The sequence below is a fragment of the Triplophysa dalaica genome, chromosome 4 (assembly GCF_015846415.1).
Source record: "Triplophysa dalaica isolate WHDGS20190420 chromosome 4, ASM1584641v1, whole genome shotgun sequence".
NCBI lineage: Eukaryota > Metazoa > Chordata > Actinopteri > Cypriniformes > Nemacheilidae > Triplophysa > Triplophysa dalaica.
The window spans coordinates 944,925-965,687 of record NC_079545.1 but is presented as its reverse complement, the minus strand read 5'-3'; the positions used below and the strand labels follow the sequence as shown (position 1 = coordinate 965,687).

General features: G+C 39.4%; 1 protein-coding gene across 1 annotated transcript in view; it reads right to left on the bottom strand.

The window, feature by feature from the left end:
- The window catches only part of LOC130418786 (astrotactin-2-like), a 238,938-nt gene that overhangs the window by 186,281 nt on the left and 31,894 nt on the right, over positions 1–20,763 (bottom strand). The window contains exon 2 of the mRNA XM_056744877.1: positions 2,710–2,897. Within this exon, the coding sequence (XP_056600855.1) occupies positions 2,710–2,897 (188 nt within the window). The remainder of the gene's footprint in view (positions 1–2,709; positions 2,898–20,763) is intronic.

Here is a 20,763-nt window from a genome sequence, read left to right as displayed (position 1 = left end):
GGACACCAGCACACATTCATCATCATTGGCTGTGCCGATAGTCTACTTATAATCATTTCCAATATTGTTATTAATATTTATCGATCAACTAATTTATTCATTTATCAATTGCATGGCCGATTAAAGCTCAAACAGTTGAGGTTTTGTGTTTCTTAAGTCTACATCTGATATGCAGTTTTCATCTATAAGGAGCTATAAGATTCGCCAGCACAAATGAGAAGAGAAAGTATTTTGTTTTTTGTGGGTTTTTCCATGCGGGACAACCATGCACACGTCTATTAAAGCTAACGGTGCTTGTAGGGCCTCATAAATTGGCCTTTATTAGGTGCTCACTGGAGGAAGCAGCGGCTGAGAGCAATTGACTCTGTACTGCACAAAAATCAATAACGCATATGAAAGCTGAAATCTATGAATTCTTTTAAGAGTTTCCTTTAGCCCGGTCGGCCAATAAAATACGCTTATGAAAGCAAACTTTACTTGTATTTGTGGCTGTCGGCAGTGGACAGTGTTTAGTGTGTGGTAACAAAAGCCATGATGACAAAATGTTGCTCAAAGCGTCTGATACGTGTTTATTCAATTAAAGTGACAGTTCACCCAAAAATGAAACCTTCGAGTTGTTCCAGATCTGTAAAAATGTCTTTGTTCTGATGAACACAGAGAAAGATGTTTGGAAGAATGCTTGTAACCAAACAGTTCTTGGCCACCATTGTCTCCCATAGTAAATAAGATGGTGGTCAAAAGTGCCCCAGAACTGTTTGATGTCCAACATTCTTCAAAATATCTTATTTTGTGTTGCAACAGAAAAAATATTGTATAAAGTATTTTTTACTACTATGGGAGTGAATGGGGGGAAAGTATTCTTCCCAATATCTTTCTCAGAACAAATAAAGGTGTAGACTTTTGGCTGAAGATTCGCTTTAAGAACAAATGCGTCTGGATTTATTCAAATGTATTTCATCTGTTTTTAAGGCTAATTCACTTGGATTCAACAAACACCACAAACTTCAAAATCTAATCCATAAACATGAATGCTTTTCTGTATCTCATCAATATAAAAAAAAGCTACTTATTGTAACGTGTGTATATAGATGTTTTATCAGTACACATGTTTTTTATTATACAATGAGTTATCAACACACGTTAATAAAAGTATGTGTTGTACCACTATCTGTAAGTTTATATTTTACACAAATATGGCGACAGAGAGGTAAAAGTGACAAACTGCAGCTCTGATGTCATATTGAATAGACAGTTTCATAAAAGTGACAACATAAACAAGCGTTACTGCACATGTGCGTGTTCGTGGACAGCCTCCGCTTAGGACCCAGCGTGATTCTAATGGCTAAAAGAACTTCTAATGGGTATTCTTATTTGTGCCCGATTGCAATTCTTACAACATTACTTTACGATTCATGTCTAGTATTTGTTTAAATGACCATTATTGTCTTTTTCACTAAATGTTTCATGCGTCTTATATGTTTTTCGTAAACTTAAATTTGAACATGACATTTTAATGCTTTTATTTTGTACAGCGTATTTAGCTCGCGAGAAGCTAACACATCTTCTGTCGGCCATGCAACAACATATCGAGGAAACGACTTTGTGATCAGGTATTACAACTACCTACTATTATACTATTTTACTATTATAGTGGTGATGGTGGTCTAGTGGGTTAAACCACTGAACTGGTAAATCAAAAGGTTGCTGGTTCGATCCCAGCAGCCACCTCCAGTGTGTCCTTGAGCAAGACACTTTACTCCATGTTGCTCCAGGGGGATTGTCCCTGTGATAAGTGCACTGTAAGTCGCTTTGGATAAAAGCGTCGGCCAAATGACTAAATGTAAATGTAAATGTACTAGATTGGTTCCTAAGAGGGGGTGGAATTGGTCATGACACCGGTACACCTTCACAAACAATAGAGCGCCTGTAGATGATTTCTGATAACAATCAAAAGAAACCAAGAAGAAGCGTTACTTGGCTAAACTTGTCTCTCCAATATTTATAATTTAGACTGTGATACCAAGCTCAACCACTTCTCCCCATAATCAGAATATAAAGAGAACTTTCTGTTGCTGTATGTTGTATAATGTTACTCTCTTGATTTAATAATGCCTGTGACAGTATATTTGGTGGCACGTTCTCTCAGTCAACTTCTCTGTATCTTCCAGCCCAGTTGTTTATCTTCAAAAGGGAAAAGATCAAACTTCATATAACATCAAGTGAGAATAATCAGCTTGTGATCGACAGCTGGCTGGCGGAAGTACATCGCTCAACACCTTGGATCTGTCACCTGCTTGACAGAACTACAGTTAATGATGCTCAGTGAAAACACCAGCACGCCGCCGGTCGCTCGCACGCGCAGACTGAAACACAGCAGCACTCATAAAGAAGACAATGAGCCTCCCTCCTCCTCCTCCTCCTCCTCCTCTTCTTCGTCTCTCTGTTCATTCACACCTGTTGAGAGTTTCACCAGCTCACTGTCGGACTGGATTTCACTCTCAAACACTCAAAGCGTATGTGACTTGAGAACGGAATCAGAGGATAAATGTGAAGATGTTCGCTCTGTCTTCTTTAAACACACTCTGGTGGAAATGATGTGCCGCTTACTGTCGTTCTGGGACTGTCTCTGCAGCCGGCCGCTGAACTTTACTGTGTTCAGCGTTACTTTAACTGCCGTGATGCATCACACGCTCGTGTGCGTTTACTCACCATCACAGAGATGTGCAGCAGGTGCATGTGCTCGTGCAGGACACGCGGTGGCTCGTGGACAGGGGGCTGCGTGACCTGTGACAGCTGCTCCGAGCTGCTCACAGACACGTGAAAATACAGCGTCCCGTTCTCCAGCCACTGCTGTTTCCAGTGTACCTGAGAGATGTCCGCACCCGTCCCTGACATCTCTGAAACACACAGAAGAGAGGAAACACATCAGTCACATGACCACACCTGATCAGTTCTCAACCTGGAAACTCACCCAAAATCCCATCGTTTCCTCTTAGCTGTCGGTGAAACGACAAGAGATGGATAATCAATTAAACAACAAAAAACATTACAAGTTTGTTTATATTTGACATAAAATATTGTAAAACACTGTGTATTAATACGGCATGTACAGATGAAATACACTCACATACATCAGAAAGTTTTGTGTAATATTTATGAACTTCATTAACACTTAAATACATTACAAACTATTCTTCATTTTCATCAATGCATAACTTTAAATGTAAAACTGAATCGCTTTCACATGATGTTTTAATCATTTATAAATATTTTTACAAACATTTTCTAACATTTACAACAGCAATTCTCGTCATAATATTTTACAAACAATGTTTTACATTTGACCACAATCATTAATAACATTTACAACTTTTTTACAATAAAAACGAATAAATTACGACACAAAATGCAAAAAGATCTCAACATTGCAAACACAGAATAATTCATTTTCCAAAACATAATTTCATTCATTCTTATGATTTTGGTTTCAAATCTGCTCATTTCTTGCTTAAGTATTTATGGCGTGTTAGTTAATATCGACAAATGTGTTATAAACACATCCCTTGATTCTTTTCTTATTGTTATATCAATGAAAGACGAAGATGTGTGTGATATGATGTTAGTATTTCAGTATAGTGATGAATGAATTGAGGCCTCTGGCAGGTCTGGGGTTGAACCTCCGTCTGGGTATTATTTTCTGACATCAAATACTGAGGTGTTATGACATCCTAAGCAAGGCATTCACTTCCCGACATCAAACACCTTTATATCATTGCTGGTTTGATTTCTATACCGCTGCATGACGTCTTTAAACTAAAGGTGACATTGTTAGATTGTCAAAGAAGAGACGACGCTTCTAACTTTTTGACATCTGTTTATGAATTCATCTACATCCTGAAAGTTGCTTTCAAAACTGTAAAGATAAACACATTCAGTCACTCCAAACCAGTTTCATTGCCACACTTTGTTGAAACACAAAAGGACGAGTTTGAAAAGATGAGACTTTTTGATTTTCACTATCTAACCAGGGTCTTAAATCAAACAAAAGATTTTATGTTTAATAGCAATAGAAGCAGAGATTTCCTCCATCATTACAACATCTCACAAAAACAAATCCAGATCCAGACCTAAAGCTGGCACATGTGATCCGCTGATGAAATGTGTCCAGATATCAGATACCTGCCATGGGTTTCTCGAGTGGAGTTTGCGGTCTGACCGGTCAGTGTGACCTCGGCAGCGATGAGCTTGATATTTTCAAAGGATCTGCAGAATCACGGCGAAGCCATTTCACCGGTAACAAGGAGCTGAAAATTGATCCTGAAAGATCTCACGGTGGCCGGAATGATGAGGACACGACATTCAGAAGACAGGAACGAGAGTCTAATGCAAAGAAACGAGTGTCGAGTTCACTGAAGATCATGTTAGCGCTCGTTCATGTCTCTGGAGACGTGATGCAGTTCTGAATTATGTTTCGCTCACATTTCTGCGTAGTCTCAGACGTTTCTTGGAAAAAAATGGACACGAGCAAATTGTTGGCATAGAGTGGGTGTTAAGATTAAAGCAAAATTAATCCAAAATCTCAATTATAACATCATTTATTCTCCTTTGTGAGGTTGTAAATCTGTATGTGAGACTTTCTAAAGTGGAACACAACAGAAGATATTTTGAGAAATGTCTCCGTGGTTTTGTGTTCATAGAATGAATGTCAATGGAGTTCTTCAAAATATCTTCTCACACACGTTTGAATTGACACGAGGATGAATAAATGATTTTGGGGTACACTATTCCTTTAATGGGTATACGTGAATTGATGTAAAAGTGACGGTTTCATCTTGTACGCTCACATCAGCGGACGGTGGGACTACAGTTTACGATGATTAATCTATCGCTTCATTAATACAAAGTTTCATGCAAAACTCCAAAAGCACCTTTTCAGCATGTTTGGGACTAATGGACAGGCAGAGAGAAAGCGCTGAGCGTTGTGTTGCAGATCTGTAATCATCTGTCTTTATATAAAACAACATAGAGAGAGAAAGCGAGAGAGAGTAACCGAGCCTGAGACCAATCGGAACCTCGATAATAAAAACATACTGTACCGACCCGCTGTTACCCCCGGCAACCCGCGGGCCAAACGCTAAAGCAAAATAAACATAAATAAAAGAGAAGTGATGTGATGTGATCAAGTGTACGTAACAGTGGGATCATGCCTTCATCTCATGACACTATCAACTTCAATTAACTGAAAAAGTGGCTTTCCAGGCAGCAGGCCAAAACTTTCAAGCCATTTAGATCAATTTAGAGTGGATTACCATCACTGCTCCAAACTGAATACATCTGAATAAATGACGTGTATTTAGGGTCTGGCTGAACTCAACGTGCTGTGTTTCAATTATACCATTTATATGCTTTGTTTCAATCTGCATCTTCTATGTTTCACAGCAAAGAAAGAATAAAAGAGCACAACGGCTTCATTATCTACTGACAAATGCACAAGCCTCTCTGTGTGAATGCTGGCAATGAACTAGTCCTGCATTTGGAAACAATTGGCTTATTCCAGGCAAGATCTTACAATAATTTCACTGTACAGTTGATATATTTACATTTATGCTTTTGACACTTTCACCCAAAGAGACTTTCAGTACATTATTCATCAGTATAGGCTGAACACACAATGTTATCAAATCATCTCCAGGAATAGCCTATTATATTATTACACCAACACATTTGTTCTGATGTAACAGTAGGCTTTGCTGTGTTCTGTATTCTTTAGGGACGGGTATATTTACACCTTTTAAAACGTGAGGACATTGTGGAAAAAGCACAATTACTGTAAAAAATACTTATTCGCAAACTGTTAAACCAAACGTTATTCTAGAAAGAAAGTTTACATGCTTTTTACATCAATAATACAAAGATCTGAAAGACATCTGATCCAACTTTTTGACTATAACTATAGCCAGATAGCACAATCCATCTGATTTACGTCTATTTGACGTCTGCATTTACATCTGCAATATATAGTTTGCTAATCTGCAATACGTCTCGGAGACATCTGAAGTCTGTAATACGTCTGCTTAAGATCTGGAAAACATCTGCTACACAAAAACATCTGCTAAACATCTTAGAAAGAGCAGCTTTACATCCATTCTAAATCATAAACTTCTTACAGCCATCTTCTAAATGTCTATAAGACGTCTGACAGCAGACGTATCCGAGACGTATTGCAGATGAGCAAACTATGTATTTTAGATGATGTCAAATAAACGTAAGTCAGATGAATGTGTGCTATCAGGGCAGCAACCATACTTTTTTAACTCCAAATTTATAACCACAGATCCATTTTTGAATAGTTTACAAATGGTTCCAGCACAGGAACTACAGTCTAACTTTAATATTTAAAGAAAAACTATGATAATACAAATTGCAATCAATCCACCAAAAACATGCTTAGTACTCTTTTCACATTTAGCACTCGTGCACAATGTTTGTCAACAGACCGAGCCCAGAACAGGGACAGCGGTGAGCAGTGAGAGAGTCATTGGGCAGAGATCCACAGGACAGCAGGAGACAGCGTCCCCACACCACAGGCCTGTTTGTAATTCATTTGCGTAACCCCATTAACAACAAGACTCATCGAGGTCCCAAAACACACCCCGCATTACAACAGCACCCGCGGCAGAGAGAGAGCGAGAGAGATAGAGAGAGAGATAGAGAGAGAGAGATGGTTTTGGACTCATCACATGTGGCTGTGGTTCTGACCCCAGTGACTGTGCAGTTAATGCCTTCTGTGTCTTTCCAACAAAAGTCTCCCGACGGCCACAGTCAGCAAAACACTTATTACTCGACTCCATCGCTCGAGTGCTTCTCCTGAAGAAACGCAATCAGCACGCCTGGCAAAGAGCGAGACGAAACTATCTGAATTTCACATTCACACGCTCATCTCGGCCCAGAACGGCCATATCGTTCCATTTCAAAGGCACGGCGGGAGACCCAACAACACGTGCCAGCCAAACATAAGCTCCTTTTAATCCACAACATTCAAGTGCTGGAGACATTTTGTAAGATTTTTTTGCTAAAGCTCACATGTAAAGTAAATGATGACTGAGATCTGGCCCATATCAGGACGGTGAATGACACCTGAAATCATGTGCTGGTCTTGATCTGATTCACGGGTGCAAATATCAAAGAGACTCACATTGAAGGGTCCCGAGATACATGTGGAATATCATAGAGACTCGACTCTCTGTGATCCAGCGGCAAACACTGAATTACATTTCAGAAAGCACACATACATGGCTGTGAGATCGGTCAATGGAATATAAAGTCAAGGTGATCTTGATTTTCTGTTGACCTGCGGGACATCATAACAGTACCTCTTAATTATTATTTTCAAAGAAAATCAAGCATTGATTTAAATGGACACATCATAATGGCTTGTTCACACCAAGAACAATAACTATAGTTTTAAGAATGGCTCTAGATCTGATAACACTACTGTTCTCTATTTAGCGTAGTTAACTTTATCATAACAAGGTTTTAATTAAACGCCAGATCGTGACCGGTTTAACTGTTTTCTTTGGCACAATATGATCAGACTGGTTGTATTAGTAATTGTGCATCAGTCTTGTTTAGTCTGATAAACGCTGGCAGGCCCGAGGCTCTTTACTGTCTGTTTCTGAGCATCACCAGAGAAACACACCAGCCTCTATTGTGCTCCAATCTGACGCCAGAACTACTTCACATCCATAACAAATAATATTCATCCAAATAAACAAACACTTTATACTGAATGTGTCTGTATTCTCTATTCAAATCATTAACAAATTAAATCCTATTTATGAAACCAATTCATCTTCTCCTGAAGATCTCATCAGTGTCATGCAAACTGAGGTTCATCTCTGCAGTAATGTGAAATATTGTCTTCACCGGACACTGAATGAGGTGTTATCAGGTCAAATGTATTCAGCAGATCATGTTTTTCATTGGTGAGTGGCGCACGTGTGAAGAGACTCGATGAAACAAAGACTTTCAGCAAACCCGCTCATATTAGCTGCATGCTTCACTGAGCTCTTTTCAAATTAAATATTAGGACAGTTTAACGCCACACCGACGTCTTATTATACGCGCAAATGGAATAGTTGGCATTCTGGGACATGGGGCTTTATTAAAATGCAAAAATTGCAAATGCCCAGCGGAGAGGTGATTCAGTTTGCATTATAATTTCGTAATTATGTGTCCAACACGGAGCCTTTCAGCTAATGTTGAGTATTAAAGTCTACTGCTGGTGTTCATAAAGATCAGACAGCGAGACCAAACCAACACAACACCACGCCAGGATCTCCACATGAAACGTTCATTCGGTCGTTCTCATTGCTCAGAGATCATCCTCTGAAATAAAATGTTCATTATGAGGGAGAGGTGAGCTAACACACACACACATCTTCAACAGAGTTACTGAGTTGAGCCGTAATAAAGAAAATCCTTTTAATTGAACACTGGGGAATGTGATGTCATCTGTTTACTTCTTTGTTTATCAGTGTGTTGTGCTTCAGAGTTTAAAATATAGACGAGAAGCCCCTTATCACAATGACTTGTGAAAGCGCTAAAACTCATCACACAACACATTTTATAGCTTTACATACACAATGTCCGGCCGATGCATGACTGATACAGATGAATGAGTAAATCACATTCTGAGTTTGAGAATGAATGAGTGAATCATTTGATTAAGTGAATTATTTCAATGAGTGATACAAATTAACTAATGAATCATTTGAATGAATGATACAGATAAACGAGTGAATCATGTGAATGAGTGAAGCAGATGAACTAATGAATCATTTGAATGAATGATACAGATAAACGAGTGAATCATGTGAATGAGTGAAGCAGATGAACTAATGAATCATTTGAATGAGTGATGCAGATGAACTAATGAATCATTTGAATGACTGATACAGATGAACGAGTGAATCATTTGAATGACTGATACAGATGAACTAATGAATAATTTGAATGACTGATAAAGATGAACTAATGAATCATTTGAATGAGTGATACAGATGAACTAGTGAATCATGTGAATGAGTGATACAGATGAACTAATGAATCATTTGAATGAGTGATACATATGAACGAGTGAATCATGTGAATGAGTGATACAGATGAACGAGTGAATCATTTGAATGACTGATGCAGATGAACTAATGAATCATGTGAATCAGAATCGCAGTGATGTAGTTTCAAACAAATCCAAACAAAAATAACAAAATAAACTAGGTGAGGAAGTTTTTGAGAGAAAAACCTGTTCATTTTTGTGCTTGGGTTTTTCAAATAAGGAAAAAGTGACAAAGCAAACACAAACTCTCACAACAGACAGGTACACACACGTTACTGTCAACATCTCACTTCAGTGGCTCTCTAGCGATACACAAACACGTGTGCTGAACTAACAAGATCTGTGAACATGTAGAGCTAAAACCCTGACTACACCTCTCAATACTTCAACACGTCTGGAGTTTAGTGAGAACCTGCAGCAGTAATTAATGGGAACAGAAACAGACCTATAAATATTTCACCGCTATAGTTTGAAATGAATCTCCGCTCAGAGTCGAAAATGTCACTCATTCTGACAGCGTCACACAAACACAACAATACAGCGACAGCCTCTGGGCCAAACACAACTGAAACCCGCTTCAATCCTTCAGCCGGCAGACACATCAATCACATACAAACATCAGAAAAACATCACAATCATACACGGCTGAACGGGATCATTCACACAGAAATAAGAATTCTTCCATTATTTAATCATCCTCATGTCATGTCGAAACTGTTTAAGTTTCTTTCTTTTTCACGAAACAAAAGAAGATATTTTGAAGAACCAAACCACACTGAACTCCATTGACTTCCATCGTATGAACACAAAACCACAGAGACATTTCTCCAAATACCCTCTTGTGTGTTTCACTGAAGAAAGAGTCACATAAAGCTTTACAAGCATATGACGGTGAATAGACGATGACACTTTTAAATACCTAACGGTAATAAAGAAACACATTTTTATTGTAGCATTATTTTATTTGAAACATAATACATGTACTTGTTTTAATAAATGTTCTCTTTTAGAATAATTTAGAATATGTTTGAGTTATTAATCCACATTGCTGTTATCCTACACTGTTTTTCTGTGATCTTCATCAAAATATAACTTGTAAGCCCCGTGACTTTCAGCAAGGGCACATGAGGGGGCGGGGCTGAGATGGGGGCGGGTCCAGGGGCGGAGAGTGTTATTAAACTCTAGTTTGGTCCAGGCAATTGAATTGAGTGTGAAAACAATTTCAGAACACGCGGCAGCATATTGTTGTCCTACATGTGAGGGAGTCGGTAAACATCTGCTGTTAAATAAACCAAACCCATGCACTCACATCATATAAAGGCAAACGTTATCAACCCTCCGGCCTCCTCCTCTCAGCCTCTCCCTCTGTTCTGTCCTCCGTCACCAAGGTGACCTGCGTCTACATCGCATTATCACGCGCTCGTAAACCTGCATCGCTTGCTTTACGCGTATAATGCAATCCCGTTCGACCGTAATACGATTTAGCCTTGGCACGACAAGAAAACTCCCTCCTCTACAAGGAAATTAGCATCATTACGGAAAACAATGCGGCCGATATTTACGGCCCAAGTTATAAATGGTTTCTTCAACGCTTTTCAGGCAGGATAAAGGGGGCAGGCGGCCAAAAAAGGCCTAATGTATTTAAAGTGACACATTAAAAGGATAAACAGTAGCTTTATCTCCAAAGTACATTGACTTTTGTTGAAACGCAGCAAAATCTCATTAATGAAGCAGTCGGGCGACCCGTTACACATCTCAGCGTCTCTCGAGGGCACAGCCACCATGTAGGAGAGAAAAGCAGGTCATAATCATAAACACATTAACATTTCAGAATTCAGAAAAACGCTGGATTCATGTTTGATCCTCCTTACGGTCACGTGGAGGAACATTCAAGACTCTCTACCATGACATGAACGTACTCATCATGAATTCAGATTCAGTTCTACAGAACATGATGAATGTTGTCGGAGAATATCCTCACGTTTCTTCAGCGTTCTGTATCTGTTGTGGGATAACGCTGCACCTCATTACGTTTTGTGTATCAGTGAAATCAAGATAAATCTGCTTGATCTCTGCCAACACACACACACACACACACACACTCATCTTCAGAAGAGAAATAGGACATATGGTGCCCGGAGGGGCCACACCAAAACTCTGTGTGCTTCCTCTGACAGGATACAAACATGAGCTCACTCTACATCCATCCAAACACACACACACACACACACACACACACACTATAACAGACACACATGCAGAAAAAAACTGTGTGCTTCCTCTGACAGGAAACAAACATGACCTCACTCTACATCCATCACACACACTCTAACACACAGCCACACACACAAATTCATTCAAACCGTGTACTTCTTCTGACAGGGTACAAACAAGAGCTCGCTGTACATCCAAAAACACCCAGACACACACACAATAATACACAAACACTTACCGTGACACAAAATAACACAAACACAGTAACACACACAGACACACGTGCACACACAAACTAACTGTAACACACACATGAACAGAAACAGTGACACACAGACACATACTTTCTTTCAGACACACTTAATGTAACACACACAGACACACACACTTTCTTTCAGACACACACACACACACACAAACAGACACACACTTTCTTTCAGACACACTTAATGTAACACATACAGACACAGACACACGCATAAACCGTAACACTCAGACACACACTTTCTTTCAGACACACACACACTCACACACACACACAAACAGACACACACTTTCTTTCAGTCACACTTAAAGTAACACACACACATACACACACTCACACTACCGATTGCAATTTCTTGGGCATTTCTGGTTTCAGATTTTATTAAAAGTGAAACCTGCAGATTATGATTTTCTATCCACGACCTATAATTGACAGTATATATATATATAAAACCATGTTTTCTTTTCTTCAATGGACTATTTTTATAATAAGACAAATTATTGATCATGACCATTTCCCCAAATTTCCCTAAATGCAGTTCTCAAAGCTTCATTCAATAACAGGATCTTTTCTCACCTCAAAAACTCTGGAATTGAAGAACTCTGTGACTGAAAAGAAGTAGAAATAATAAATATAACAAAACAAATGTCACTTAATCAATCGTTTTCTCTTTTGTTCCTATTAATAAGTTAGTACTTTAATCTTATTCTTGTCTGTTCCCGTTCATGAAACTAACAATTCTTTATTTTATGGAATGTAAAATAAATGGTCTTTATTTTGGGTCTGTAGTATTAAAAGAAGAGGGTTTGTTCATAAAAACCCCCAAAAACTTCAAAAAAACCTTAAAAGTCTTATAAATTAAATCTACTGTAAACATTTAAATGTATCATCACATTTCTTGTGTCAGTAAAGAACTGAATCAGATAATCACATATATAGGTTGATTTATTATATTTGTTATATTTTGGATTTTTAAAACAGGCAGAAGTCTCTGTGTTGAATGTCATTTTATCTTTACCAGTTTTAACGGAAGTCAATCAATCGGGTTGAATGGAATTTAAAAGTTTTAGGATTTGGAGTATCATGTCTACTCCCATCACAGCAGAAACACAACATAGAGCTTTAATATTTAAATACCATCGATTACAGTGAATTACTGTAAACAAATCATTTCTCACACACAAGACCTCACGTGATTGGCCATGATCACTTTTGGCCCACCGTCCTCACATCTCACGTGGTCTCTTGGACGGCAGTTCTGAACGGCAGCCAGACTCAGTTCATGCGTGGAATGATGATGACAGATATGACCTTGATCACGCGTTTATAAGCTACAGCGATACAAACATCCTATTCAAAATAATGAACACAATGACAAATATTTAGTGAAAGATTTGAATGTTGTTTATGTAAGAACCCATTCGAAACAGCCTCCATGAATTCTCACACAGTAGATGAATGTTAGTAATGACAGCCATCTTTCAGAACAAAGAAAACCAAAGGAATACACGATGATGATGATGAACTGGGTTTATAATATCGGCAGCCGGGCTTTTTCATTAAACTGCACATTAGATCTGACTGTGTTTTATGAAGTTTTTTAAAAGCACTGTAGATGATATAACTTATCATGCAATGCTTATATTGAACTCCTCGATGTGTTCTATGTGTGTAAAGGTGATCTAGAATAGAACGATTCTGTGCGCATGTAAATAGATGTAAATACTGGGTCAAGCCTGCCGTCCTGCTGAACATAACAGAACCTCAGAGAAATAGACCATTCTTGTTTATTTAAGTATTATAAATGATTTATCTGTGGATGTCCTAAAATTACATAATATTTTATCAATTAATTAATCGCCTCCTCGCTACAACAGCTTTATTGACTGTCTAAAGTCCGAGCCTCCAACAATCTATTCTGTCAACTCTTTAAGAATCAAGTTCCGCACTACTTCAGCTTATAACTGAGCGTTGGACCTACGCCATAGCCTACGCAGAGCTGCGTACCTTACGCCGTAGACTGACGCGCACCTTTCCAGAAATGTAACAAAACATCAACTCAAGATGGACCCAACGAAGACGGCAAGTGCTGTGATTGGTCTGTTTGAACCCCTCCCTCAGGTCATAAAACTCTGCGATAGAGTCATATTTACTCAAACACATTTTCGAATGATTTATCTAAGTGAAATATTTGTGCTTCTATATTAAACATCTCAAATCTGCAACAAAAGTGACCGTTTACTTGCCGCTATCACTGCTAATGCTTCTCCAGCGAGCTTCTTCTTCTTCGGCTCTGGTCTTGGTTACACAAGCAACACACGCGTGGACACTGACACTGGTGGTCATTGCCTGTCAATGCGGACAATGATGTAGAAGTATAAATGAAAACCGACAGGTAGGTCTGACGCTGTAGTATAAACTTACCTTTATGCTGATATTTCTAAAATGTAAAAAAATCCAAGAAAAACACAACGTCTTGGTTTCTTTAAAGAGACTAGTGAATTATTCACGTTTTATTTAATTTGGAATTTGTTTAAAAATTGCAGTTAAGTTTTGTTATTTGACATAAAATATATTTTTATTTTACAAAGAAATGTGCAACGTTTGAGAATTAATAAAAGGAGTAGTTGTTCATTTGTTCAGTTCATTTTTCTCAACTCATTTTGTAATAATAAATGGTGAATGAATCGTATCTTGCGATCAGTATAGTGAAACTCATCGTGAATCGTTACACACGCTACAAGAAAACAACATCGCAACATTTGTTTCATGCTAATTCTAAAATCGATGCATCAGAGTCTAAAGTTTATAAAAACACTGACTTTGACTAATTTGTTGAAGATTCTCTGGAAAGGTTTGTTGACCTGAAACTAAGAACTACCAGAACAGAGAGAAATACTAATATCGGTCACAGCGCCCTCTTGCATCAACCGCAATGTATTACACTTTCTCAAAAAAAATTGGCAAAAGAATGTACGCTGAAGTGGTCATTGGGACCGCACCCACTTATATGTTATTGTACATTAAGGTACAACGTGTCTATATTTGATACCAATATTTAGCTCTCAGATACTAACATTCACTCTTGAGAAGCATATTTTAGGAGTTTAGACTTTTAGGAGTACCACTCCAGTGACAGTTTCTTTGGGTACACCTTATTGTTGTTTAGCTAAAAGCATTTTTATTCACACATTCAAATATTATGTCACCCAAGCTGTACATCATGTATACTGTGGAACTAGATTAGTAGCTAGAAATCTGGGCTAGTAACTGAAATCTTTCCGCGTTGGATGTGTTGAGGACGTGATTGATGGACCAGAGGGACCCGAGCTGCCCTTGGGCCGCAGTCTGGCGGTAAGTGCACAAGGAACTCTCTGCTTAGGATAAATTAAACAAATCATGAATAATTCAAAGAGTTTGCCAGAGTGAGTACTACTGCTAATATTGCTCGTGACGTAAAACCCAATACTACCAGCTGTAACTCATCCTCCACCATTGACAATAGAAACATGAATGATTCCTTAACTCATGCAGATTATTTATAATTCCCAAGCAGCAGAACACAACTAACTCATAGAGAGCAGAACAGCAGTAAATAACCACATAGCGATGCATTGAAAAGCACCAGAACACAAGCAAACGCATTTCAACGCTCCTATAGCAACTGCACAAAAACGCGCCTTCATTAAAATAATGCAAATTCTGAAAGAACTAATGCTTTTAGTTTGTAAAACTCAATTGAGATTGCATGAAATATATTTATAAACTGAAGAGTGCCAACATACATTACACATTCCTTCTGTGATTAGAACCAGTCATGTTAAAGCACATACTGTAAAAGAAATCTTTGCATATATGCATATTGTGATATTTTGATATCTTTAATATATCATGCCTTCCTTCACCGTAGCAATCATAATGCAATGACAAGCTTAGCATTGTGTCTGTTTTGATGCATGCTGAGCTCTGGCGCGACGTGCCGTGGAAAGTTTCTCATACGGTTTATTGCTCTGCATCTGTAATGTAGAAAAAGACACAATTATATAACTGAGCAAGAACATATGGAACGGATTGACTTCATCAACGACATAAAAGCAAATGATTTCTGGTTGGAGTCTTTCTGTAGGGTTCGTGGGAAATGAAAGTAAAAGGCATAAAATTGGCTTGTCCAGTGTACAAAGAAAAACATATCCCAATGATGTTTGACCTTGAACATTTCCAACTTTCTTTTACTCTGTAGTTTTATTTCTGATTCTTTCCATCTAGATCTGAGTAGCTGGAGAGTAAAAAAACGAAAAAGTGCCTTTATTTAAAATAGCTAAAGCACCAGAAAATTGTGCTAAATTACACAGCAATTACCCGACCAATTTAATTTAACAGGTTTAGTCGAAAAACTCATTAAGACTCTCTATCAAAAGAGTAAACTTTTCTATTCTCTACTTGACTCATTCCCCTTTGACGATTTCCTTAGAAAATCATAGAACATCTCGTGAAGCATCAGAAAGATAATCACAACTAACAAAATGTCTGTATTTACAAATCTTACGGAGGTGATTTTAGCGCTAAAATCTTGAGTTGAGTCACACATGAGCCAATAACGGAGTGTCACACCTGTCACAGAATATTCTCTAGTATACAACAGACTGATATTTCATAGTGGAGTCCAAATACAGTTCACTGAATGTGTCACGCAAGACAAATTGAGGATTAGCAGGGAGGCAGTCGATTTGTTATGTTTCTACACAAAAGCATTTTATCACCGCACATCCTTCCATCAAACAGCCAGAAACACACGACCTTCTGTGATGATTGGGCAAGAGTTCAGATGAAAAAAACACACTTGTTCTGAGATGAGTGCACACAATAACATCAACACCAACACAACAGAAAATAGGAAACTCTGTCTTTGAATGAGCTTCAGTCTTGTACCGGGCGCGAGGCCTAAAGACGGAGATGAATACAGATGTTCCATTAGAGACGATACATAAAAAGTTTGGTGCCAAGAAAGTTTGGGAACGGTCTCAACTAAATGAAGCCTTTCCTTTGTTCTGGAACAGATCTAATCTTATTGAACGCTCTATTTGCAATCTAAATAGGAACGTTTACTGCGTTTCTCTCTTTATTGCATATTGGTTGGTCTGTTAATGGCATGTTTGGTGCGAGAACAGAAAGTTGAATTTTGAAAACAAGAAAAATCAATGGCAGGCTCATTACCAGGCCGAGGGGAAAGTAACTGATAATGATCAAATCTATTTCAATTCTGACTTCATCCTGAGCCGATGCGCTTCTTTGATATCATTGAGTTATTGTAAAGTGCTTGAAGACGTTCCTCTTCAACAGACTCAATGAGTCACTGGACAGAGTTTAGTCGTGTCAATGAAGAAGGATGAGACGTGCCATTCCTTTTTGCCAACACAGGCATATATATATATAAATATATAGACAGTTTCAGCGGCAACAATATAAACCAAGGTTGTGTGTCCCAAACTCAACTTCTGGTAGACCTCCATCATGCAGTTTTAATGTCATTTACTACAATTTATATACAATAAAATATTCATATAAATGAATATTAATATCAATTAAATCAATATCAAACACACACTGGATGTTTCTTTCAGGCCAGCGCGTGTGTCCAATAAAAAAGTATATAATGATACTTATTTCTGTATATCTCTCCTCACAGTCATCTTTATATTTTTGATCATACTCACAAACACTTGATAAACACAAATGCCGTGTGAATACAAAGTTTCCATCCAAAATTTGATTTCTCGTTGCTGTCTGATCTATCGATCAACAACTTCAGCTAAACGCAAGAGTTCATTCATTAACAACCCTAAACAATTAATGCAATCAATGTTTCTCTTGTGTGAAAAAAATAACAAGTCCTGTGTCTACAAACACTTTTCATCTGAGTCTGCTCTGCTGCCCTCTAGTCTAGTCTGCTCTGCTCCAGTCTGCTCTAGTCTCAGTCTGCTCTAGTCTAGTCTGGTCTAGACTAGTCTAGTCTAATCTAGTTTACTCCACTATACTCTATTATACTCTACTCTGCTCTGCTCTGCTCTGCTCTTCTCTACTCCAGTCTGCTCTAGTCTCAGTCTGCTCTAGTCTAGTCTAGTCCACTCCACTCCACTCCACTATACTCCACTCCACTATACTCCACTATACTCCACTATACTCCACTAGTCTAGTCTGCTCTTAATTTAGACTAGAGCAGACTAAGACTAGATTAGACTTAGTCTGCACTAGTCTTAGTCTTTACTAGTCTTAGTCTTTACTAGTCTTAGTCTGCTCTAGTCTTAGTCTGCTCTAGTCTTAGCACTTGTCTTAGTCTGCTCCAGTCTTAGTCTGCTCTAGTCTTAGTCTGCTCTAGTCTTAGTCTGCTCTAGTTTTAGCACTAGTCTTAGTCTGCTCTAGTCTTAGTCTGCTCTAGTCTTAGTCTGCTCTAGTCTTAGTCTGCTCTAGTTTTAGCACTAGTCTTAGTCTGCTCTAGTCTTAGTCTGCTCTAGTCTTAGTCTACTCTAGTCTTAGTCTGCTCTAGTCTTAGTCTGCTCTAGTCTTAGTCTGCTCTAGTCTTAGTCTGCTCTAGTCTTAGTCTGCTCTAGTCTTAGTCTACTCTAGTCTTAGTCTGCTCTAGTCTTAGTCTGCTCTAGTCTTAGTCTGCTCCAGTCTAGTTTAGTCTGCTATGCTCTAGTCTTAGTCTGCTTTAGTCTAGTCTAGTGTACTCTAGTGTGGTCTTGCCTGCTCTAGTCTTGTCTTGTCATATCTTCTTCACAGATACAAAAAAACATTTAATTTAACAATGAAAAGTACAGACGACTCTTACTTTTCTTCTAAAAGCTCTTTTTTATTGAATACGGAGTTGAAATGTTAACACATTTGCTGTTGATTCTCACTTCAAAATCATTCTGAGTATTAACTATAAAAAACAGCAAATAACGACAACGGTGTGCGATTTAAAGAAAACACCCCGTTCTTCTCTTATGCATTATTAATACATCAAGACAATATAAACAGCTCTATTACTAATGTAAATTATGACTGAAAGAAATGACTTCACTTCCAAAGAAGTTACAAGATAAAATTGTCAAGTGATGAAGGTGAAGAACTTCAGAAACTTTTTTGTTTTTGTCGTAATATAAATCATTTTAATAAGACAACATGAATTGTTTAGGTCAGTGAGCTCAATTAAGTTCAATATTTAAAGTTAATTATTAAACAGAAATGTATTTTTTTTGTCGCAATAATTAACAGACACATGGTGGTCCTGATGTGGTTTTTGCTGTTCTATCTGTGTGGAGATTCATGCTGAAATCTGTCAAATGTAATAAATTCAGTGAAATCCCAGCGCTTCTGCATAAACCACATTTATATTTGCTGGCTGTTGCTTGATGTTTTCTCTCTGAATAATTACCAGCATTATGTGTGTAAGATCATTAAATATTTAAAGCCAAAGATAGCTACAAATCCCAGGAAAGAAAAATCTCCCACGAATGCATGTACCTATTAAATATAGTCATTTCAGACGTTTTTTAAGTACAGTTTTCATTTGGGCTAAACAACTCCATGCCGAGACTATTAAACAATTCTGTTCAGCTTGATCAACAGCTTTGCTTGTAATCTCTCACTCTCCCTCACTTTCACTCTCACACTCATTCTCTCTTACCTTCACTCTGTCTCTCTCTCTCTCTCTCTCTCTCTCTCTCCCTCACTCTCATTCTCTCTAAGCCTCACTCTAACCCTCACTCTAACCCTCACTCTCTCTCTCTCTCTCTCTCTCGCTCTCTCTCTCCCCCTCACTCTCACACTTATTCTCTCTTACCCTCACTCTGGCTCTCTCTCTCTCTCTCTCTCTCTCTCTCTCACTCTCACACTTATTCTCTCTAACCCTCACTCTGGCTCTCTCTCTCTCTCTCTCTCTCTCTTCCTCGCTCACTCACTCACTCACTATACTCTCTCCCTCCCTCCCTCCCTCCCTCCCTCCCTCCCTCCCTCACTCACTCACTCACTCACTCACTCTCTCACTCTCTCACTCTCTCCCTCCCTCCCTCCCTCCCTCGCTCACTCACTCTCTCACTCTGCCTCTCTCTCTCTCTCTCCCTCCCTCCCTCCCTCACTCACTCACTCACTCTCTCACTCTCTCACTCACTCACTCCCTCCCTCCCTCCCTTACTCACTCTCTCACTCTGTCCTTCCCTCGCTCACTCACTCTCTCACTCTGCCTCTCACTCTCTCCCTCCCTCCCTTGCTCACTCACTCTCTCACTCTGTCCTTACCTCCCTCACTCTCTCAGTCTGTCCTTCCCTCGCTCACTCACTCACTTACTCTGCCTCTCACTCTCTCCCTCCCTCTCTCCCTCCCTCCCTCCCTCCCTCCCTCCCTCACTCACTCACTCACTCTCTCACTCTCTCCCTCCCTCCCTCGCTCACTCACTCTCTCACTCTGCCTCTCTCTCACTCTGCCTCTCCCTCCCTCCCTCCCTCCCTCCCTCACTCACTCACTCACTCACTCTCTCACTCTCTCACTCTCTCACTCTCTCACTCTCTCACTCACTCCCTCCCTCCCTCCCTCACTCACTCACTCTCTCACTCTGTCCTTCCCTCGCTCACTCACTCTCTCACTCTGCCTCTCACTCTCTCCCTCCCTCCCTTGCTCACTCACTCTCTCAGTCTGTCCTTCCCTCGCTCACTCACTCACTTACTCTGCCTCTCACTCTCTCCCTCCCTCCCTCCCTCGCTCACTCACTCACTCACTCTCTCCCTCCTTCCCTCGCTCACTCACTCTCTCAATCTGTCCCTCCCTCACTCACTCTCTCACTCTCTCCCTCCCTCCCTCCCTCCCTCCCTCACTCACTCACTCTCTCACTCTGCCTCTCTCCCTCCCTCCCTCGCTCACTCACTCTCTCAATCTGTCCCTCCCTCACTCACTCTCTCACTCTCTCCCTCCCTCCCTCCCTCCCTCACTCTCTCACTCTCTCACTCTGCCTCTCTCCCTCCCTCCCTCCCTCGCTCACTCTCTCTCTCACTCTCTCCCTCCTTCCCTCGCTCACTCACTCTCTCACTCTGTCCCTCCCTCACTCTCTCACTCTCCCTCTCTCGCTCGCTCGCTCCCTCTCTAATTCTCCCTCAAACACACAATCTCTCTCCCTCAGTCACTCACTCTC